The sequence below is a fragment of the Diaporthe batatas genome (assembly GCF_019321695.1).
Source record: "Diaporthe batatas strain CRI 302-4 chromosome Unknown Contig00011, whole genome shotgun sequence".
NCBI lineage: Eukaryota > Fungi > Ascomycota > Sordariomycetes > Diaporthales > Diaporthaceae > Diaporthe > Diaporthe batatas.
The window spans coordinates 1,457,098-1,480,013 of NW_025408558.1; the positions used below are offsets into that span (position 1 = coordinate 1,457,098).

The 22,916-nt window shown below is 54.7% G+C and overlaps 8 protein-coding genes across 8 annotated transcripts; 5 read left to right on the top strand and 3 right to left on the bottom strand.

Moving 5' to 3' along the window:
• Positions 1-517: 517 nt before the first annotated feature.
• On the bottom strand, positions 518-1,991 carry KVR01_009553 (uncharacterized protein; the record flags this gene model as incomplete). Its single annotated transcript, XM_044791460.1, has 4 exons — positions 518-897; positions 984-1,066; positions 1,140-1,513; positions 1,836-1,991. 4 exons carry the CDS (start codon positions 1,989-1,991, stop codon positions 518-520), a joined length of 993 nt encoding a protein of 330 aa, XP_044642055.1.
• A 2,592-nt stretch (positions 1,992-4,583) lies between these two features.
• On the top strand, positions 4,584-6,189 carry KVR01_009271 (uncharacterized protein; the record flags this gene model as incomplete). Its single annotated transcript, XM_044790014.1, has 3 exons — positions 4,584-4,802; positions 4,879-5,963; positions 6,060-6,189. The coding sequence occupies 3 exons, from the start codon at positions 4,584-4,586 to the stop codon at positions 6,187-6,189; spliced, it is 1,434 nt and encodes a 477-aa protein (XP_044641773.1).
• Positions 6,190-6,447: 258 nt separating this feature from the next.
• Positions 6,448-10,128, top strand: KVR01_009542 (uncharacterized protein; the record flags this gene model as incomplete). Its single annotated transcript, XM_044785544.1, has 5 exons — positions 6,448-6,923; positions 7,151-7,174; positions 7,331-7,452; positions 7,590-9,443; positions 9,537-10,128. The coding sequence occupies exons 1-5, from the start codon at positions 6,795-6,797 to the stop codon at positions 10,126-10,128; spliced, it is 2,721 nt and encodes a 906-aa protein (XP_044642044.1). The 5' UTR covers positions 6,448-6,794.
• KVR01_008959 (uncharacterized protein) lies at positions 9,176-11,303 on the bottom strand. The gene is made up of 3 exons (XM_044787206.1): positions 11,292-11,303; positions 11,116-11,223; positions 9,176-11,048 (listed from the first exon to the last, which is right to left on the bottom strand). Exons 2-3 carry the CDS (start codon positions 11,122-11,124, stop codon positions 10,524-10,526), a joined length of 534 nt encoding a protein of 177 aa, XP_044641461.1. The 5' UTR covers positions 11,125-11,223; positions 11,292-11,303; the 3' UTR covers positions 9,176-10,523.
• A 409-nt stretch (positions 11,304-11,712) lies between these two features.
• KVR01_009233 (uncharacterized protein) lies at positions 11,713-12,891 on the top strand (the record flags this gene model as incomplete). Its single annotated transcript, XM_044790009.1, has 2 exons — positions 11,713-11,965; positions 12,050-12,891. 2 exons carry the CDS (start codon positions 11,713-11,715, stop codon positions 12,889-12,891), a joined length of 1,095 nt encoding a protein of 364 aa, XP_044641735.1.
• Positions 12,892-14,316: 1,425 nt separating this feature from the next.
• KVR01_009340 (uncharacterized protein) lies at positions 14,317-15,636 on the top strand (the record flags this gene model as incomplete). Its single annotated transcript, XM_044782744.1, has 1 exon — positions 14,317-15,636. One exon carries the CDS (start codon positions 14,317-14,319, stop codon positions 15,634-15,636), a length of 1,320 nt encoding a protein of 439 aa, XP_044641842.1.
• Positions 15,637-17,159: 1,523 nt separating this feature from the next.
• Positions 17,160-18,900, top strand: KVR01_009246 (uncharacterized protein; the record flags this gene model as incomplete). Its single annotated transcript, XM_044788349.1, has 2 exons — positions 17,160-18,290; positions 18,358-18,900. The coding sequence occupies 2 exons, from the start codon at positions 17,160-17,162 to the stop codon at positions 18,898-18,900; spliced, it is 1,674 nt and encodes a 557-aa protein (XP_044641748.1).
• Positions 18,901-19,494: 594 nt separating this feature from the next.
• KVR01_009367 (uncharacterized protein) lies at positions 19,495-20,682 on the bottom strand. The gene is made up of 2 exons (XM_044788372.1): positions 20,465-20,682; positions 19,495-20,385 (listed from the first exon to the last, which is right to left on the bottom strand). Exons 1-2 carry the CDS (start codon positions 20,474-20,476, stop codon positions 20,023-20,025), a joined length of 375 nt encoding a protein of 124 aa, XP_044641869.1. The 5' UTR covers positions 20,477-20,682; the 3' UTR covers positions 19,495-20,022.
• Between the last annotated feature and the right edge of the window lie 2,234 nt (positions 20,683-22,916).

Consider the following 22,916-nt stretch of genomic DNA (forward strand, 5'->3'; position numbering starts at 1 on the left):
AGGTCAATCCCCAGAACGACCACATCGATCAAGCAGAAAGTATTCCCATGATACATAGCCAAATACGACCAGGGATCACTCACACGTGGACGGGGAGTGCTACGTATAGCAGCCACATGTTCGCGGCAACGTCTTCGGGAATCCCACGGGACGAAATGACGTTTGCATTTCTTAATAGCCGCAATCGGCACATGGCAAATATGGATATCTGCGCATGAATGTTGGCGGTTTGGTGAGCAACTAATTCAAATGGTATCCTGAATTCAACAGCCCCGTAAATCGAAGCCATCGCAACACGGACGACCTCCCTGTTTGTCGTCCAGTTCTGTAGTTAGGGATATAGCTCTACCCACATTATGAAATCCTTCAAACAGTCTTTGGCTTTGTTCTCACCATCTCCTCAAATGGAGCACTGCCCATAAGGTTGGGGCCAGCATACTGGATTGTTCAAAATGAAGGACACGGAAGCCTTCGAAGCTTGACAACGTATCCCTTCTCGACGTGTACGAGCCCTCACTCAATCCAGAAATGTATTCTCTCTCAGGGTGGCGGTGCTCGAGCTCCCCGCCGGTCCAATGGTCTGTTGTATCGTAGTCTGCTTGACGATGTCCTTCCCCTCAGGCGACACCGTCCGACCAACCGTCTGGTTCTGGTCGTACATGGTCAACTCGAGCTCATCGAGCTCCTCATACGGCGGCTTCCGGCTGCTGCCATACTTGATGCTGTTCTTGACGGCGCCCATGCGGCGCGAGGACCCGTACTCGTAGTCGGATGTACCTGTGGCCTCGGGCTTGGGGTAGAAGTGCGACCAGATGGGTCGCAATGTCGGGAGGCAGGCGCACACTATGGCCAGGGACAGCTCGATGTTGGTCCAGAAGAATACCGGCGCGGTGTAGACTGTTGGTTGGCGGTCAGCAGGGCGCGCTCGTTCAGATACAGAGGGAATGCTTGTATGGGTATTTCTTGAAGAGTCAACAACTCACATAACTGGTCGTTCGGATGCTTGATGAACTCTTCTGCGATTGCGTACGTGGCGATCACTCTGGTGACGCTGACTGCGCATACCCTGTATGCTTGTCAGAAGGCCATAAAGACTGTGGGTGCCAGCGCCGAGGGCAAACGGAGCTATTAATACTTACGCAGCGCCCAAGCCCAACATGCCTATCACTGCAAGTTTCTTTTTCCAGGGCAGTTGCACCTTGAGAACCATCGGCACCGGTAGTAATAATATTGCCCAATCCGCAAACACATCGGTGAAGAGTAATGCGAGAAACATGGGAATCGTGTTCACGCATGAATGCCCATAAAATGGCTCGATGAAAACGGTGATGGGGTAACAGGTAAACAGGTGCGAGAAGAAGAAGCTGATGGTCCACCCTATGACGAAAGCCAGCGAGCCCGACACGACATAGCGGAAGATCTTGCTCGGGAATAGGTTGTAGTATTGTACGAGGATTGAGGACTTGACTAGGCCAAGGCCCAGGATGGATATCATGTTCAGCGCAAACTTAGTCTGTGGTTGGGCTCTCGTTAGATTTGTTGGACCTTGCCAAGAAGACCAGACGTCCAAGGAAGGCCGCTCACCTGCTCGAAAAAGATAAAGCCCGGGTCTTCCAAAATTGCTGTACCATCGGGACGCTTTGGCTGGTGCTCGCCAAGATGGCCATAGACCGCAGCTAAGTAGATGGTTATTCTCATGATTCCCTAATAGGAATTCGGCCATACGCACTGACTAGCTGTAATGTACAACATGTGATGGCGATCAACTGTGATTGGAGTTATCAGCAACCTTTCAAGTTGATAAACAAAATAAGGAGGAGTCCCGTGAAACCTACAAGCGCTGCTCCCGTTAGATAATCGTCCAGCGCGAATCGTTTGACGAGGAGTTTGGCCCATATGCGGAGCCCGTAGAAGACCGTTGGAATAATCATGAAGCCAACAGCCAGACCGATCATCTGACCTTTGGTGTAGTCGTAGTTCATAGTCACCATGATGGGCGATGTTTGTATGGTACTTGGCAGCGGGCGGGTCTCTGAGAAGCGGATCACCTGCCGCAAAACTCCCCGAACACCGGGTCCGGTGGGTAACTGAACAGGCCCTGGGAATAATTGAAAGGTATGGAGAAGCGGGAAGACGGGAGTCCCCACGAACAAAGAGCTATTTTGATGCGATAGTGGAATCTATATGTGACTCGTACGTGTTCGCGATTGCATGTCCCCTAGTCGACTGATCGCTGCCCAGGTGGGGGCACCGGAGTGTCGTTATGTCGCATACGGAACAAAGTCCTTTGCCACGGGGCGTGTTTCAAAAGTGAGACTCCTTTGCCTTCTTTCCTGCAGTCGAATGATATGACCAATACTGTTTTAATGCAACCTGATTATCACGCTGGTGTGGCCCCGAAGATGTGGAAGCCCAGAATACTCGCCATAATATTCTCCAGGTCATTAAGTCGCCAGCCCGACCGAACTCTTTTGTTCTGGCCTCGTCCCCCAATGCCGGGCCCACACCACCTTGAAAGTATCGTTTTGAAGCAGTGGCATGTGCGTCGGACATCTGGCATTGCCGCGCCATGTCCTTGGCCGCATCGCCACGAACAGGTTTTGACCCCAGTGAGTTTCGGGTGTAATTACTGACTCAGGCCTGCCCACCATCCGCCGTTTTCCCGTCGAAGTACCGGGTTATAAAATGCTAATAAATACACGTGGGCTCACCCCGCTGCTCGTGTGCAATCGGCCGTGCAAGGGATCTCTACGATGTCGCCCCCTTCTCGAAGCTTGGCGAGTGCCAGATAACGGTTATCCTCCGCTAGTGTGCGCCAGGGCGCTGCAGTTTCGCAAACCTTAACTGGCGTCCCATCCGGCGGGTGATTCCTGAAAGGGCTCCGGTGGAGATCAGCCATACGATACTCTCGGGAAGGAGCTGTTGCTTGTGAGTAACGGTACGATCTACCCGATCCCAATGCAAGTTGGCTTATTTGCAACTGTACGCAGGCCATCGTAGTATTAGATTCAGCCCAGCCTGGACGAACATGACCTGGGAGCAGGAACAGCGTTGCACTGGATATGGGGCTCTCTTGATGAACGCCCTCGAGAGGGTAGTACGGAATGGATTCCCAAATACAGAAGCACGCGGGAAATAGTTCATGTGAGAGTGCAGACGTGTTCATGGGCAGAAAGGGGGAGACGTGTAAATACCGATGGCATCGTGAGGAGTAATTTGTGAGAGAGGGGTAAGTTTTGATTGTTCGCCGTGCTTGCCCCCCCCTCCCCCTTCGCCCCGTCTCGCATGGACTTGGTGCCAGGCTTTGGTCAGATTGACTTCACAAGGGTGGACGCATGCTCAGATAACATACTTTCGCCAGAATCGAATGGTTACCTAGGTATGCAAAGAATGAGAACTTCACTGTCTTTGCTGTTGACTATGTGTGCAATGATGATAACGCAGAGGAGTGAAGTCAGATTTCGCGTAATCAACAAGAAGAAATAATCAAGAAGCACACTCGCGCCCGTGCAAGTCAAAGCAACATCGGACCATCTTAGTACAGCCAGTATAACACGTGCCATGTGCCTACCCGACAGCGTAACGTCGGCATGAAAGGGTAAATTGCGACCGAGGTCTACTTGAGTAGGTCGTGGCCTGAGGAACTGTGTACTTGCATCCGGGCCCTTCGATGCTTCCAAGCGATGGCATATAACATGGCTACTGCTTGCATTGTTGCGACGAGAACTTGCCGGACAAGACTTCGTCTGGGATCCAAACCGATTTCCCGGCCTCTGAGATCCGCTCTTCCGGTGGTTGGCTGTAGGATCGCCGTCTAATGTCGTATACCTAGGTATCTTGCGAAACGGGCCTATAAAGCACAACAAGAGTGGGTTCCGCATAGCCCACGCGGGGAACGACAGGGTATGCTGGGCGTCCCTGTCCGGCAAGATATCGCAATTTCGGACACCAAGGCAGCAAGGGTGTAAGACGTGCTGCAGCAAGCAGCAGAGTAGCATCCGAAGCGTCTTTGCGGCGATTCAGGGCAGTCAGTCACTGTTCGAAGACCTCAACTCAGCCACTATTGTACCAACCCCACTTCTTACCACCCTGCAGTCACTCTGGCAACATTGAATCGACCGCTTAAGCTACCCCAATGCCGGAATATGTTATGCGTGCGCGGCATTTGTGGGCTGCAAGCCTCTCAGTTGTTGTGGATCACCGGTGACCCAAGCCATCTGCAGCCATGGAAGACGGACGACCCCTGTTATCCGATACATGAGGAGGCTAATAAATGAACTATTAGCAAAGCCCTGCAGGAGGAGTCTGCGCGAACAAGCATCGCCAAGGTAACCGCATGCCAAGGGTGCCATACGAGGGGTCTCCTTTCCGGCGAGGAGTTCATTTCAGTGAGGAGAGTTCACCGCATCGTCTGACAGGAGGCGAGGTTCGCACAACCTTCTCCCAAGATCCTTAAAAACCCAATAAAGCCCTGACTTACACGGGCTTCTCGGCTGCATACATACCGTCAGGGAACTTGGGAACTTGGGAACTTGGAACTTGGCGACCTGCCGAAGAACTCTTTTGCCATTGCAACCTTGACCATGCAACTCCTCCGGTTCTTGCTTTTGGGCTCGCAGAGCGCGGCAATAGCTGCTGCAGCTGCCATCGACCTTGCTGCCCGGTCTGTGGCCAGCGATCTTCAGAGCCTGGCCCCGGCCTCTTCCGTCGCTGTCCAGCTCCGGGAGCGGTGGAGTGAGGTGGACGCGCCCGTGGCCACTGTTGTGTTCAATGCGACCAGTGAGGAGGACATCAGTGCAACGGTATGTCGCTGTGAAGAACGGGCTGCTGCCTACCATTTCACCTTAATATGCTTTCAATACTAAATCACAATCACAGGTCAAGTACTGTGTCCAGAAAAAGATCCCCTTCGTCGCCCAGAACGGCGGCAATGGGTGGGCAACAGGTCAGTTCAACCTGGGCAGCACGGGCGTTCTCATCAACCTGGCCGGCCTGAACCAGGTCAGCGTCAGCGCGGACAAGAAGACGGCCACGATCGGCGGCGGCGCCATCATCAGCGATGTCATCACAGCCGCCGACGCCGCGGGCGTCCTGGTCCAGACGGGCAACTGCAACTGCGTAGGGGCCCTCGGTGCGTCCCTGGGCGGCGGCTACGGGAACCTCGTCGGCGAGCACGGGCTCGCCGTCGACAACATCCTCGAGCTGCGCGTCGTGACAGCCACGGGCGAGGCACTCACGGCCTCGAGCACGACCAACCCAGACCTGTTCTGGGCCCTGCGCGGCGCAGGTCCCAACTTCGGCATCGTCACCTCGGCGAAGGTGAACGCGTTCCCGACCGACGACCGCACAGCCCTGATCGTCAACTTCACCTTCGACTCGGCAAAGATCGCCGCCGTGGCCCAGGCCGTCCAGGACCTGGCCCTCCTCCCGCAGCAGGTCGTCTACATGATACTGTCCAACTCTGCCGACGGGACCAACACCCCCACGGTGGTCATCACGGGCTTCCTCCGCGGCGGCACGGTGGAGAGCGGGCGCACCGCCTACGCCTCGCTCTACGACCTCGGGCCCCTGACGAACTCGAGCGCCGTGACGCCCTACCAGGGCTGGAACGCAGCCAACGACCCCTTCTGCACGCGGGGAGGCCGCAAGCCCGCCTTCAGCACCACCATCGACAACATGAACTCCCAGAACTGGCCGCAGATCTGGGACCTCTACAAGGGGTTCCAGGCGCAGCCCGGGGCGCAGAACTCGGCGATGCTGATTGAGCGCTACAACCTGACGGCGGCGCAGGCTGTGCCAGCCGGCTCGACGGCCTTCGCGGAGGAGAAGCGCCACGAGGCGTTTGCGCAGGCCATCGTGATCCCATGGTACGAGGACGCGGCGCTCGACGCGCAGGCTGAGGCGTTTGGGGCGCAGGTCAGGGACATCTGGAAGTTTTCGCCGAGTGCGGTCTCGAACCCCACGTGAGTTTCTTCGGTCCAGAATCCTATTTCTCGTTTTTCGGCACTGGACAATATCCCTACACGCCTGATATGGAAATGAAGCTGACAGTCGAGAAGATACATCAACTTTGCCCATGGTGATGAGGAGTTGCAGGCCATCTATGGGTCCGCCCTGGACCGACTGAGGACGCTCAAGCAGCAGTATGACCCTTCTGGTGTCTTCAATCAGTGGTTCCCGATCAAGTGATTGGTCAATGGGAGCATATGATGGCAGTAGTAGTATATAGGGAGGCTATTATGCTTATTAAGATTAATTCTTGTACATGACACAAGTTCTATTCAGCCAACTGTACAGAAAAAACAACATATCTAACTAGACTATTACACAAAACTTTGACTATGAAGGCCACTATTGTTCTTGGTGAATTGCCCACTTGTCCTCACCGGGATTAAGCCACTCCATAGGAGCACTCGAGACTTATTAATAGAGCCTAGACCACTTGCAGTAAATGCCCACCCAGCCCCTCCCGGCCCCGCTGCTGGGGAGTGGGAAAGCCTCGGCTCCCCGCGGAGGCCGAGACTCGCTCGTGCCCGGACCCTGGAGAACGCGTGCAGTGCACGCTCCGAAGCAATGTCCACGGCCACAGCGCACCCAGCCCACCCGCAAAGGAGATGAGGGACGAGACGAGCCGTGGCCCGCCAAGCAAGCTTCGATGAAAGCAAAGCCACAACGGTTGAGCATTGAATGTTGAACGTTCCATCCGTCTCGGCGTTTCTTCTTGTCTTGGACCTGTCTCCTCCGCGTCAGACACCTTTTTTATATGCCAATGAACCCCTCCCGAGACCTGCAGCATGGGAACCGGTAGCACCCCCTCAGATCACGGCCGGGGCGACTCAGGGGCAGCACCACCGGCCGCCGGAGGCGGCGGAGGAGGGGGAGGAGGGCCTCTGGACCCGGCCAATGCGGCCATCAGTCGAGCAGTACGTACAATGGATCGCATATGCGAGTGTTTTCCAGAGGGATTTTGAAAAGGGGACGGACGGGCCGTGGTTTTATACATGCGCCCGTCCCGTCCCCAGTCTCGCCCAGACTTCCCGACTCACACACATCGTGCAAATCCTCGGGCGTCCGAGGACCCCCTTGGGATATCCACCGAGTATACCACCTCAGGCGAGACCCCCCCTTGCTGACGGATAGCCTCTCACAGTGTGACCAGTGCCGGATAAGGAAAGTAAGTACACACGCGCTTGTATTGCGGATGATGTGCACGTCTGGTAGTCTGCTCGTCCGCGGGCGCCCTGGCGTCGCGGCTAGCACCCGGACGGGGAGCCCCTCATCGCGTCGGCTCGTGTAGGAGGGCTTTTGGCTGACGCGACCGCCCCGCCAGATACGATGTGACAAAGAATCACCATGCTCGAACTGTCGCATAGCCAACCGCGTCTGCAGTTCGACGGGGGCGGGACAGAAGCCCAGGGAGGCGAGGCAGAGGGTCTTGATATCTACGCAATAGTTCGTCTCTCTCGTGTCTTTACATCTCGTCTCATAAAGCCCAGCCCGTGCGGAGCCCACAAGCCCTCAAACTTCGGCCAAGTCCTCGGCGCACAACGGTCCCAATGGCACACCGACCCTGACTAACCGCCCACCAGTGAGCGCAAGATCGACCAGATCGAACAGCGCCTCGGCTCGATAGAGAAGCTCCTCCGCGAGCTGAGCAACAACAGCGGCTTCAGGCGGCGCCCGTCAGACCTGCCACTCCACGAGGGCCCCCCGCCACTGGCCTCCTCGTCATCATCATCCAACCTCATGGAACCAGGCAGCAGCAGGGCAGCGGCGGCGGCGGGTGGCGGAAACAGCAAGTCCCCGCTGACACACCACCACCACCACCACCACAACGACGACATGGAAGATATCTCAGGCGACGACCGCACCGGCGACGACGACGACGAGGACGAGGACGAGACCAGCACCCCCGGCGGCGGGTCGGCGGGCAACAACGAGCTCGACTCGTCGGCCTTCGAGGGCAACTCGTCGCTCACGGCGCACACGGTCTTCGCGTCCGAGTTCCTCGAGCACGCCGTCGAGCGCACCTCCCTGCGCGACATGAACCCCAGCATGGCGGCGGCGCTGACCTCGCTCAAGCAGATCGTCGGGCTGAGCCGGCAGAAGAACGGGCAGCAGCAGCAGCAGCCGGTCGGCGGTGCAGCACAGCAGCAGCAGCACCAGCACCAGCAGCAGCAACAACCGGTGCGGCGCGGCTCGGCGGGGACGTCGTCCGGGGGCGGTGGTGCCAGCAGCAGCAGCAGCGACGTCCGGTTCGCGCACCAGCGCGCCCTGCCGCGGGGCGGGTTCCGCGAGCTCCCGATGCCGCCCGTGCAGGCGGTGATCCCCGTGCTGCGGGAGGTCAAGGAGACGCCGCCCGGGACGTTCACGCTGATCAGCGTGTGCTGCTTCATGGCGGTGGAGAACTTTGCCGAGGCGTGCCGGCGGGTGTACTTTGCGCTCGAGGACTTCAGCCACGCCAACTTCATCATCGTCAACATGGGGCTGTACTACCTGTTCCAGGAGAAGGCCGTCGTGGCCGCGGGGCTCGGCGACGAGGCCGGGCGCGAGCGGTACTCGGGCTACTACCGCCTGTGCCGGGACAACCTGGAGACGGGGCTCGCGAACCTGCGCTTCTTCCTCGGCGCGTCCATGGAGAACATCGAGGCCCTGCTGCTGGGGGCCAGCTACGCCATCGAGGTCAGCCGGCCCAGCCTCGCGTGGCAGCTCAACACCACGGCGGCGCAGCTGTGCCAGGACCTGGGGTACCACCGCGTGTCGGGGGGCACGGTCGAGGTGGGCAGCCCGGGCGGCAGCAAGAGCACGGGGCCGGCGGACAGCGCCGTGCTCAGCGACAAGAAGGCGATCCTCTTCTGGTTCAGCTACATGCTGGACAGGGGGCTGGCGCTGCGCCTGGGCCGCGCGCCCACCATCCAGGACTTTGACGTGACGCTGCCGCGGGTCATCGGGCAGGTCAACGCGCCCGACATGTGGAAGGAGGTGCTGCGGCTGTGGATCGCCCACGCCGACATCCAGGGCCAGATCTACGAGCGGCTGTACTCGCCCTCGAGCCTGGGCCACCCCGTCGGCCAGCGCGTCGAGGTCGCCAGGCGGCTCGCGGGCAGGCTCAAGGTCATCGCCGACCAGGCGCTGCTGATCCGGAGCTCCGAGATGGGCAGGCTCAAGGCCGGCAGCGGCGGCGGCGGCGGCGGCGGCGGCGGGAGCTGGGCCGACGCGCGCAAGGCCACCGTCATGGAGATGGTCATGAAGAGCGACCAGGTCTCGTTCCTGAGCAGCCTGACGCTCGTCTATCGCGCCATCCCCGCCGGCGCGGGCGGGCACGGGTTCTCGACCTTCACGCCCGAGTGTATCGAGACGGCGAGGCTGGCCATGCAGACGCACGAGGAGTGCATGAAGCTGATGGGGAGCAACCTGTGGGTGGCTGCTTCGTACATACACTGGTGAGAGAGACACCCCCCGTTCAAATTTGAGACTGGCCGGTTTTATATTGCTTGCTGCTTGCTGCTTGCTGACTCTCTTCTCCCTCCGCCTAGGACAATCCTCTACGCACCATTCGTCCCCTTCATCGTCATATTCTGCCACATAATAGAGACATCCAACATGGCAGACCTGCAGCGCCTGCGCGACTTCATCGCGTCGCTCCAGCCGACGTGCGCCGTGTCCGAGGGCGTCGACAAGCTGCACCGCCTCTTCTCGGTTCTGCAGAACGTGGCCACGCTGTACGTCGAGGCCAAGACAAAGGCCAACTCGTCCGAGCCCCAGGACACCGACATGGCGCCGATCGGCAACGAGTTCGACGTCTACCTGTCCGCGCTGGGCTTCATGCCCGTCGACGGCGACATGTCCGCCGCGCAGGCGCAGGCGCATGTCCACCAGGCCCAGGTCCAACAGGCCCATGCCGCCGCTGCGGCCCACGCGGCGGCGGCGGCGGCGGCTGCGAGTGGCGCGCTGCCGACTTCGCCCGTGACCGCTGGGGCACCGTTTGGGGCATCGCCGGTGAACCACGCGCTGGCCATGAACCAGACGAGCCAGCTTGGCGACTGGTTCTCGGGGAATCGGTACATGATGGGCTTGCTGGAGGAGGATCTTTCGCAGTTCCAGCCAAATGTCTGGCCGAATTCGTAGGCATAATGCAAGGAATTGAAGCGGCTCGCCGTCCATTGTGTTGTCAGTGGCGTGCCTAGTGTCGACGTATCGTGCAGATGGAGATGATCTGTCCCGACTTCTCGCTCATCCGCCTTCTGTGACTGAGCCCATAGCACCGTGACGGCATCTCCCTCCCTTGACCCATCCAGGTCGAAACTTGCCGCTTGTTCAGCCGTGGAACCTGAGGGATGTGCCTCTGACGGGCCTCGTATCCTCCTCGCGGTGCGCTGCCTGCTCCCTTCGCCCGGCACCCTGAGCCGTCCACAGGACGTTTCTCCCACGGATGCTTTCCGCAGATCAGTTCTAGACCCGTGTGCCCAGTAGCAGGTCCGCAGGTCGGAGTGTTCGGTTCGGTTCGGCCCATCCTTGGCGTCTCAGTCGGTCGGGAAATTGGGGTCGTACATCTCGTACCCCTCGTCCTCGGTATCACTCTCCCCATCGCCGCCTCCGCCAGCACGCTGCAGCCCCAGGCTCTTGATCTTGACATCCTTCACCTCGTCCTCCTCCTTGATCACCTTGCCGGCCTCACCGTCCCCCTCGGCCGGCGCAAAGGCGCTCTTAAACCCGGACTTCTTGAACCCTCCCTTCTTGAACCCGCCACCTCCTCCTCCACCAGAGGCCTGGGGCTTGTCGGCGCCGCCGCCGCCGCCGCCGCCGAGCTGGATGCTGATGACGCCGTTCTCCCTGGCCTCGGCCTTGCGGGCGCGGGCGGCGGCGGCGGGGTCGCGGGTCATGGCGCGCATCTCCTTGAGGCGCACCTTGTGGGAGTGGTCGTAGGACGAGAGGTGGGCCTCATATTCGTTGTGACGGCTGTAGCCCTTCTGGCAGAGCTGGCAGTAGAAGGACTGGAGGGCCTCGCGGGCGGCGGCGGTGGCTGCTGGGGGGAGGGTCTGGTGTCGCTGATGGGTCGGGGCGGTTAGCTTGTGAATCCAAGGAAGGACAGAAGAATGTTATGGGGTATATTACTGGAGGCATCTTGGTTGCTTCCTGGTCGCAGAGCTATTGCTGTGGTGTTTGCCGTTGTCGGTGTGGATTGTGTTTGTCTTCGAGGTGGAGCGACCGGAATGGGAGTTTCTATGGAGTCAGTCGCTGTGGGTCTCTGCCGGCCGAGACGGTCGAGCTCTAAGTACCCAGGTACCTACCCTTGGTGCTGGGACCCCCGGACCCTGGCACCCTGCCAGGACAGCGGGCCGGGCTGCTGTCGCGTGTGTAATTCTAGCATCCTCACAGGGCAATTCGGCAGGAACTGGGCGGGTCATAGTGGGGCCAGTGACCTGGGCATGGCTTTACCCCAGTGTCAACGTCAGAGAAGGCCAGGGGGTGGGGTAGGGACAGAAGCGCCCTAAGCCTCGGACAACCTTCTCAACAGTTCTGGGTGCTCATGTGCCTGCCTGCCTGCCCAAGGTCCTGAATCATCCACGACTAGCCTGGCCTCCTCCTTCTTCCCCTTGGTCTTATGCCACCACCACTTTAGAACCCCATGATACCCTCATAACCACAACGTTGCGCCTCTACGAGCAGAGCAGACAAGTAGTGGCACTCAGGCCAGGTGCATAATCCGCCATGGATTCCCGGTCCCTGAGGGCGACTGCCTCGCAGGAGACGCTGATCTCGCTGATGCAACTCGAGCCGCAGCCCATGCCAGACACCGACAAGGACCTCCCACCGCTGCCTGAGGAGTCGAGTGATGGCACGAGGACAGAGGCAGACCCCGAGAAGGAATCCACCAGGTCGATTGGGTCCCGCGACGGGCCAGGCCATGCCCGGGCGTCGTCTCTCGGGCTGAGTGGGAGCGGCCACGGCTCGATATACTATCGTGAGTTCTTTTCTTTTCTGTCCTACACAATGCACAGCCACATGATGGACACCCACCGTCTAACATGTCGATCAACCATCCTAGTAACACGCATCCAACGCTACTCAACATACGCCCTCTCCATCTTCACCGGCCTGCACATCGCAAACACCTCCATAATACCGCTCGTCACCCGCTCCGTGCCCGCGTCCGAGGGCTACCTCCTGCTCGCCCGCGAGATCTACCAGACCCCCATGACCGAGCCCCTCTTCGTCGCCCTGCCCATAGCCGCCCACATCGCCTCGGGCGTCGCCCTGCGCCTGGTGCGCCGCTCCCAGAACCTCAAGCGCTACGGCGGCGCGACCCCGGCCTTCCTGCCCGCGAGGTCGTCCACGGGGCGGTCTGCCACGTCCTCCTCGTCGTCGTCCTCACCCTCCTCAAACGGCGGCAACGGGTCAGCCTGGCCGCAGCTGAGCTGGATCTCCGCGTCGGGGTACGGCTTCGCGGCCTTCCTCGCGGCGCACGTCGCCCTCAACCGCCTGCTGCCGCTGCACGTCGAGGGCGACAGCTCCAACATCGGCCTGGCGTACGTGGCGCACGGCTTCGCGTCGCACGCGGCCGTCTCGTACGCCGGCTACGCGGGGCTGCTGGGCCTCGGCTGCGGCCACATGGTCTGGGGGTGGGCCAGGTGGATCGGGCTGGCGCAGATGGCCGGGTGGGCCGCCGACATCAAGACCGTGGGGACCACGCGCGACAGGAACGAGGACGTGCGCCGCAGGAAGCGCAGGAGACGCATATGGCTGTGGGTCAACGGCACCGCGGTCGCCGCCACGGCCGTGTGGGCGGCTGGCGGGCTGGGCATCGTGGCCCGCGGCGGGCCGGCTCACGGCTGGGTCGGCAAGGTGTATGATGAGTTGTTTGCCGCCGTTGGGCTCGGGCATTATTAGTGGGAGTACGATGACGATGCGGTATAGGTACGGGTTGAGTAGTGCCAGGCGCTTGCCTGGCTTTGGATTCGGTTGCATTACAAGCGCATATACCTAGAGAGAAGGATAAACTATAGAAGATGAACACAAACACAAATCACACCCAGGCCCTCCTCGGCAGGCATTCATTCTCGTGTCACCCGGTCCGGCGCATGCATGTTCCGTATTCCGGTTCCAGGAGAGGCCGCCCTTGGACTTGCTTTTGCTGCTCGATCGTCAACAGCAACAGTGGCAATGACTGGGGATATCTACATGCCAACATGCTCATATCTGCCTCATCGCCATTGTGTGAGGGTAGTTTATACCAATGGCAGCATCATTTCGATGAGATGCATGAGACTTGCGCTGTGCATGAGTCATCCCTTCATCATGAGGGATACACAAAGCATGCGTTTGGTGAACAACACACTCTCGGTGCAGTAGTACAGCAAACAGGCAGTGTATCGACCCAATACTGGGTGCCCAACCAGTTGCCCCAGCCTGCCCAGCCAGAACACACAATCGGTCACCGCACATCTGCTCAGTCGAACTCTGCTCACACCGCATACCGCGTTTCTCCCCGGCTCCATGTGGCGCCGAGCCCTCGGATCGACCAAACAGCGGGATCGTCGCCCTCGTTGTCTCGACAGCTGAGGGATCGGCACCCCAAATCCCCCCTCCCTATTGTGTCGCTGGGACTAGTCTACTGTGGTGCTTGCGCCCGAGAGTAGTATCTCGCATCTCACCCACGTCAGTCAGCATCTTGTACCCCGGTTCGAGTAGCACCGCACCAGCAGGCTGGGTCCGCTTCGCCACCTCTTGCTGGCTGTCGGCTGTGCCCCAATGTCGGATGGCGGAAAAGGGACGTGGGGACGCAAGGACGGCAGAGCCACCAATTTTGGGGGAGGGCGGCTCGGGGATGACCGCGATGATCAACAGTTTGGCGTTCCCTCGCTCGGCCCGTATTTGGTGTGGTTGGTCGAGTTGGGCTGGGATGGGCGTGGAGGACTCCCGAGCTGACTGCGTTTTGGTTGCTCTTTGCCCTTTTGCCAATATAAGTTTTCACTACTGTTTCAATATCAACTCTTTCCTCCCCCGAGCCTCTTTCCTCCCCACTATTATTCTCTCAATACCTATCACGACTGCCGACCTACACATCACCACGACTTCCATCCCGAAGCGGCGACCAGGCTATCGTGGAGAGCCTGAAGCCGAGAGAGAAGACAATGCGAGCCTCCGTCTTGTGCACCCACGCGCGCCGCAGCTGTGCTCCAGACATTCGGTGACAAGGGCGCGTCAAGTCTCACGATCACCGTCCCACGGCGCGTAACCACCCATTCCCCACCCCGTGAACCCAATTCCAGCCACACGGAAACAACAAGATCAACAACAGGCCGCCAAGAAAACATGTCTCCAATGTCTCCCAGCACCGCAGCCGGCGCGCTCGCACGCAGCATCGTCCCCTCCGCCGACGCCGTCCCGGACTCGCCCCCGGACTCGACAACCTCGTGGCTCGAGCCGGGCGCCGGCCTGACCCCGGACTCGGGCGACCAGACGCCGGCCCTGCGCGCGTTCGTCATCACGGTCGGCGTGCTGGCCGTGTACAACGCCGCCGAGCTGGCGGTGATGGCGCTGCTGACCTTCCGGCGCTACAGCGGGCTCTACTTCTGGGCCGTGCTCGTCTCGGCGCTGGCCATCATCCCCTACACGGTCGGGTTCGCCCTCGACCTGCTGGACGTGGTCGGCGGGCCCGCGCGGTACGCGGCCATCACGCTCATCACGGTGGGCTGGTGGCCCATGGTCTCGGGCCAGGCGCTGGTGCTGTGGTCGCGGCTGCACCTGATCGTGCCCAAGGGCCCCCGGGGCGAGAGGATCGTGCGGTGGACGGGCTGGATGATCGCCGCCGACGCCGTAGTCTTCCACCTGCCCACGACCGTGTTCACGTTCGGGTCCGCGGTGGACGGGCCCTCGGTGCGCGCCTTCGCGAGGGGGTACGACGTCATGGAGAAGATCCAGATGACGGGCTTCTTCTGCCAGGAGGTCGTCCTGTCGTCCATCTACGTCGTCGAGACCTTCCGCATCCTGCGCACCAGCCTGCAGCCCGACACGCGCACCACCATGCGCCAGCTGCTCGCCATCAACGCCGTCATCATCGCCATGGACCTCGGCCTGCTCGGGCTCGAGGCCGCCAGCTACTACATCCTCGAGACCATGCTCAAGGGCGTCGTGTACTCGATCAAGCTCAAGCTCGAGTTCGCCATCCTGGGCAAGCTGGTGCGCTTCGTCGGCGGCGGGCAGCGGCCCGGCCCCGGTGCTGCGGGCGGTGGTGGTGGAGCTGGGGGCAACCGCCAGTTCGGATATGATGGTGGGGATTACGACCCCCGCAAGTACTCGGTCGGCTTCGTGTCGATGGCCACGGCGCCCGGCTGCCGCAAGCGCCGGGACCGCCGCGAGGAGGAGGACGAGGTCATGCTGGGGAACATGGACCACATCAGCGAGTTTGTCGACCTGGACCGGGTCGCGGGCGACGTCACGCGCCCGTCGAGGAGTACCGACTCGGGGACGCGGAGCAGGGGCGGGAGTGCCGCGGCGCATGGCGATGCCGAATATGATTTTGCGAGATTTGAGTACGTTGAGGATGTGACTACGCTCAGGGACAGCCTTGTGGGTGGGATGAAGGGTTCCGCGGGGGATGTGTTGCAGTATCCGAGGGTGGCATCTTTGTGAGATGGAGAGACACTCTTAATTGTATTACTAGTTCAGCTTATGGCATATTCAGCGGGTCTGCTTACGCTGCAGAGAGCTATATGATCGAACGTCACGATACCCAGCTAGGAATAATTGATTACATGCACGCTCTTAACTGTGGTATGCCTCAGCATGATTTAAGCACGTCTTCAAAGCAGTGACGAATCTGACTACTGGCGAGGCGGTCATGCAAGCTTACGATTGGGTTTACTGAGATGGTTCAACTGTTAGTTCACAATAAAACCCAGCATGTTGGTCTGGCACAGGTTGCCAACTAGTATGGCGAAGGCACAAAGTTCTCGCCGAACAGCCCAAAATGCGTCCATATATCATCACGGCATAGCTACATTTGTAGCAAATTGTAGCAACGGGCAGCCAAATCTAGCAAGGTTGAAGTACACTGTGCCCATAGTGGTCCCATATAGGAGGCTGCCAATTCTTCCCACCTCTGCCCTTCCCCAACCCGACCTGAGCCACGCCCAGAGTACCTAGGTATTGTGGCTTGCAAAGACGGGCTCTCGAATGGGAGAAGACAGCAATCAAATCCAAGGAAGATCAATTTCATTGTATTTTACTGTTTCTTGTGACCTTTCATGCCCGCGGGCCTCGTTGCTGGACTCCGGCCACATGTGGTTCCAATCACGACAGAGATGGGTCACTGGTTGACGCATGGGACTGAGCCGTCGCTGAAGATGAGGACTCAGACTTTAAAAAAACGATGTAAAACCAAAAGCATAGCATACCGACTAGGAACCTCAAATCAAGGGAAGTATGTCATTCACATTCGAGTCGCGACCGGATCAAATCTATTAACACCGACTCCGGGTCGCCGGAAGGGATCGCCCAACTGTATTGGATCCTGCCGCAAGCGAAACGGTGAAGTGGCAAATACATACGCAAGTGGCAATGACAGACTGCACTTGCGTCGATATTGAGGAACGGTTGTAATTAGTCCGATATATTACACATCTATGATCAATGCACAACACCCGTTCTTGACCCTGCTACGACGTAATGAGGCCATTGCAATATTGTCTTCTGTTTTTGTTGCTTTGTCTACTTCATCAAGTAAATGGCTCAAATAAAATCCAAGCATTTTGCACCTGTATATGTGCCTGACCATACAACTCGTGTCGAGTGTTCTTCCATATGTCTCTGTTGTATCTAAACAACCATGGTCCCTGACTGCCGCGGGTCGATGTACAAAGCTCACTGACGGCTTCGAGAGAAGGAATGCAATTTTCATGAACTACTCTGTTGGGGATACCCTGTTAAAGTATCTCGGTGTGCGATTAGAAAAGGTAGCTCAGGCATTTTCAGCTCAAATCTCCATGGCCCGGAGATTCTACTATGGGGTCTGTGCTCCTCCTGGTCTACAACCTCGATATATCTAAGTCACCGCATTTTCAAAACATCGCAATTATTTGCTGTGTCGTCCGTATTTTCAGATGACTTTCCTGACTCTGTGATTTTCCATGTACGGTCTCTGGCCTTCCGGCGAAATGTCTACGACAGCAACTTTGAACAGGACGGATGGCTCTACACACGCAAGCCAGTCGAGGACGGGCGTGCCGCAGACCGACGATTTGCGGCCTTTCGAAATCACCGATTGGGACCCAGTCCCTATACAATCTCGCAGGAAGTTTCCTAATACTACATCTCTGGAAACACAGTATGCGAAAGCCAGCAAGTCCCCCCTCACGCTGAAGACCAGCCCAAATGACATCTCGCGCTCGCCAAATTACGTGACTACCCCCGAAAGGCAGCCACATTCAGCATATACATACAGCGCCTTTCCATCCACATCACCAAACTTCGTCAGAGACAGCGAGAGGCGGAACAGCACATGGGCCGTCCCGCGGCGGCCCCCCGCGTACAACCCACCCAGCACCCCCCGCGACGACAATGCGCGCTGCAACGTGCTTGTCGTCAGCAACCTGCCGGCGGAGACGTCAGAGGACGAGCTGAGGGGCATCTTCGCCTCACAGCCCGGGTATGACCGGATGAGCCTGCGCGCGACGGCAAGCGGGCCGTCGTGCTTTGTCCAGTTCGACGATGTCACGGCCGCGGCCAGGGCGCTGCGGAACCTGTACGGGTGGCCGCTCAAGCACAGCAGGACAGGCGGGATCCGCCTGAGCTTTTCCAAGGACCACCTCGGCATGCCGCCGTCCCGCCCGCTGACGCCCCGGACTTGGAGGCGTGCTCCCCCGCCGCCGCCTCTGGTGTTGCCTGTGCGGCCCCCCCTCCATTCGCCCGGTGGATTTGCGTCGGACATAAATCGTCGCCCTGTTGCTGTGCCCGAATCTCCCACCTCGAGCATTGAGGTTCAGTCTGTCAGCAGTGCAAGTGTCGGGGAGTCGGCTACAACACTGGTAGCGGACGAAAAGTTGGGTGAAGGAGAGCCTTCCGCAGAGGCAAAGACTGCGCCCCCTGCCGATCCCCAAGGAGCGCTGGAATACACTCCTTCTGAAGGGCTGCAAATGCATACTGTCAGAGGACCGGACTACAAACTTGACATGTTTGATAATTATCGACTCTGGCTGGAGGAGGCAGTTGAGATGGAACTCGACTGGTACCCTCTCCCGCCGATCAAGCAGCCGCTGAGACTATCCCAATCGCGACTGGTGTGGACGGTGAGCACATTACAGTCAACCTTCTTTCTGCGGTGATTAACACGGCTGGAAACTGACCTAGTGATAGTACAATGGAAATCCGATGTCAATCTACCTGAGCGAAGACGAAACACAGCGCTGCAGTGGGTATCTCGAGGATATTCGTGGGAAATCACCAACCAGCAAGCCAGCCATTCAGCATGAAAGCCCCGACATCACTTATTATCAAAAGGCTAAAGCTATTGTGGAGGCCTGGGCTCGAATCCAGATCTTGTCTTGGCAGCTCTCGCGGGGCAGCAGCAATGTCCGGGCAAGTAATGCATCCCCCGCCAATGCCGGGGACACAAGGGAGCAGCTGGAAAGCCATCTGTGCCTCGAAAAGTACCCAACGCCGACTCAAGATGCCACGCTTTTGAGGCTCAAGTCCATAGAGCACATGGAGGACGACTTCGAGTTCTTCGTCCGCGCTCGAAGCATGATGTGTGATGCAGAGGGAAGTTGGTTGCGGCAGTTGTTACCATGGTCATACCGCGATGTCAGATTTTCAAAGGTATGCTTCGAGGCCACACTCACCCTAGCTGACGGGGATACATTGAAGGGCGTAGACTCAGGAGCACTAAATGCAACGTAGTTTCATTACTCCTCCAACGGCGGCAACAAAGTGCAAACAACAGACGAAACCAGCCAGCCAGACCCCCGAGATATCTGGGGCGGACACGAAGTTATTAAGTGCCTGCACGGTCAAGAAATAGATATCCACATGCGGATGTGCGCCCATATTCTATTGCAGGGAATTCGATATCCAGAAATCGGCCGCGGCTCCCGGGTCTTTCTTGATTGCGTTCCCGCGCTCAGGGGACCTATGACTTTCGATAAGGACACGATGACTGATGGTTGGGGTTTCTTTGTCAGACAAAGCCTATCTATGCCAAAGATCATGGCTTGGACTGTTATAATTGTGGTCCTAGGTTTAATGCTTGTGCCGTTCTTTGCATCACTTGCTCTTTTTGGAACTGTCTTCATATTGTTTGTGTTTCATCTTGGCGGGCATACGGAGTTGAGGCTATAGTGGTGAAGCATGGGATCAGTTCACTTTTAACCTTGTAGAAGTACTAAAGTAGAGACCATATGCTCTAGGACTCTGCTCGGTGAGAAGCTATACGAATATACAATTGAATGTTTGCAAAAGCTCACGGCAAGCAAATGTGCGTAGATGTATGTGACTGGTCAAGAGTGCAGGATTGGTAGTCACTGGCCGTCCAAGGTCATGTTGGGATTGAAATATACACCATGCTCAAAAGGTCGTCCACACTGGCCTGGTTTCGCTTTTACTCCGCACATGTCCGAAGATACCTAGGTATACATGACGTCTTCCCATGGTGGTAAACGCTCAAGACCCGGCTTTTTTTTTTTAAAAAAAAAGAAAAGAAAAGAAAAGCCACAATACCAATAACCATGCATAGAGAATGAAATACACAAGCAAGTGGCCTCAGCCTTGTGTCGCGCACACAAGGCTAGAGGTATCGCTCCCTTGGATCCTCGGGGAGCCCGCTCTGGATTTTGGGTCGGCTTTAACGCTTTGTCTTCGACCACCCGACGGCCTTGTCTCTCGTTCTAGCTCCGTAGAACTGGAATTGCAGCATGATGTATTCTTTGCACAGTCAAATGTAGAAGACCAGTCATTTCCTTTTTGGAACGGTCCTCAGGGCTGCCTGACTAGAGTCTCCATCATGGCCGATGTTTGAAAGGGGTATCAACGCTTGCTTCCATCAACACGAGTGCCCTCGTTCCCTCCCCAGCAGCAATTATCCCCATGAACCGGACACCCCGTAGCCCGCGGGCCCTCGTGGCCACACCCCACACCATAGTGATGCTGCGGCCTATCCGGGTCCCTGGACCTATCAAAGGGATTCACGCCGCTGAGCTCGGTGGCCATGGTGTTCGCCTGATACCACCCAGGCTCACGGTGGTGCTTCTTCTTCTTCTTCTCCCCGTTGCCGCCGTCGCGACCATCATCCTCAGTGCCCCGCGAGGAAGAAGGGAACGCAGGCGCCTCTCCTGGTGGCCTTGAGAAAGAGTTTGGGTCGTTTCGGGGTGTCAGAAGGACTGCTAGTCGCTGTTCAATCGACAAGCAGAAGACCAGTTAGCTGCTTGGGCGACGTCCAACATTGACATGAGTATGATCTCTGACGTACCCCGAAACACATCGTTTAACGTAAGACAGTCTTAGCTGATGTTTCAAGTATCTCCGGAGATGCTGGATGCTGGATGAAGTGGCACGGGAGTGCGGCGTCAGTTCTTGGGAGTGAGTGAGTGGGTGTTTGTTGTTCTTTTGAGACAAATGATTCCAAGAACAGGAAACCAACCATCTTGGTGCGTACTTTTCCACATCTAACACTATGACGTAGCAAACTGCACTAATCATGTGGCCAGACTTCGCTTCAGAACAGGTAAAAGCCAGAACTGGCAGGTTGGCTTACCACGGACGGGAGGTAGAAGCTGACGTTTTCCAACAGCTTGATTGGTTCTAGGGCGCCGATGTAACCCCTCACGCGCATTATTCCCATGGCACCGCCACATCTTCAAAATAGTAGAGGCGCTACTAGTATGATTTGCTTGTCTCCAATGTGTTGTTTTCTTTCGGCAGTTATTCTGTAGGACGTTTAGTTTCTTCGGTGGAGGAGGGAGTATCTAACAATTTGTCCTCCTCTTAGAGGTTCAAGTTGGTTTCTGGAACGCAAAGTTGGCGGGAGATACCTACGTATCTTGTAAGTCAATGGAATTTCTCATCAGAGGTTAATCTTTATCAGGTGGCCTTCGGTTTTCATATGGGACACCTGGATTTTATCCCGCACAAGGCTGTCCCGCACGGGGTTGGGGGGTTGAAACCTTCTTGATTCACTACATATGAATAGTACGCTATTGGGCTTTAGTATCTCGGTGCTCACTGTTTAAAACTGTCAATAGGATACGTACGTACATTTGTAGGAGTAATTATGGTTTATTAGGGTGGTGTGTTCTAGCTAAGTTCTAAGTACACTTTTACTTCTATAAAAATACCTACTATATATTAACTAAAACATACCTACTTTATAATACTTATAGTTTTTCCTTTAATAAATGGATATAATAATAAAGCTTTTAGCTTACTTTAAATATATCCTTTTAAATTAAAAGAATAAATAAAGTAATAGTTTAACTTACTCTAATTATTATTTTAAAGTAATTAGTAGAATAGTTATTCTAATTATTTTTATATAATAATTATATAAGTAGTATACTATATTAATAATATTTATAGCTAATTAACTCTAAACTTTATTATTAGTAGATAATACTATATTAAGAATTATAGTAGTTATCTTTAATTATTAAACCTTTTAAGTAAGTTTTTTTTATAGTAATATTTAATAATCCTTATTATTAGAGTTATTAGAATTATTAGTATTAACTTATTTTTATTAGTGTTTTAAAGTCTTTATCTTCTTTTTAAACTTATTATTTAATATATTAATGTATAATCTCTTTATAGCTATTATAGTTTTAGGCTTTATAATTTTTAAAGCTTTAGGTTTTATAGTAGTTTTTATAGCTTTAAACTTTATAGTAGTCTTTATAGCTTTAAACTATATAGTAGCCTTTATATCTTTAAGCTATATAATAGCTTTTATAGTTTTAGGCTTTATAACCTTTATAGCTATTACTTTAAAGGAGTCTTTTAAATTATTATTATCTTTATATTCTATTTTTTAATCCTTATAAATATTAATAGTAGATTTATTATTATATTTATTTTAAACTTTATTTATTACCTTTCTTTATCTTATATTATTTAGGAAATCATTAATTAAAGTTATCTATCTACCTTTTATAATATTTATAAGGGGGACTTTAATAAGGGAATAATTAAGTAATATAGTCTGTAATACTTTAATTATTAATTACTTTCTATTAATTTTAATTATATCTTTAATAGTTTTATTATTAATAATAGTTATATTCTTTATAGTTTTACTTATCTTTATTATATCTTTATTTTTTATTATTAGTTTTATTAAGGTATTTATTATTAGACTTTAATATAGTATTAATAATAGTTGTTATTTTTATTATATTTATTTTACTTTTTTAATATTTAATATTATACTTTTATATTTAAATAGTAAAGAATAAGCCTTTAGCTTTAATTTTAATAGCTTTATAATATATATTTTAGTAATATTCTTTATATATAAGGTTATATATATTTATTATCTTTTAAAGTAAAAAGTATATATTTAGTTTAATATTTTAATCTATTTAATAATTCTTTTATTACTTTTAATATAGTAGTTATAGAGATAGTTAGGTATACTTTATCCTTTTAGATTTATTATTATAGAGATTATAATAATATAGTATTTTAAGTAGTAGTTTATTTAATTTATATTTAAACTATATAAATTAGTAATAGAACTTTTAATATAGGAAATATCCTTTTATATTTTTATATTATAACGTTAAAAGAAAATTATTAATTTTAGTATTATAAGTTATTAATAATTTTATAAACTATAATTATTATTTTATAGTTAAGGTAGAGTTTATTAATTTAAATTTTTATTTTTCTTCTAGTTATTTAAATTAATAATATCTTTAAAATATACT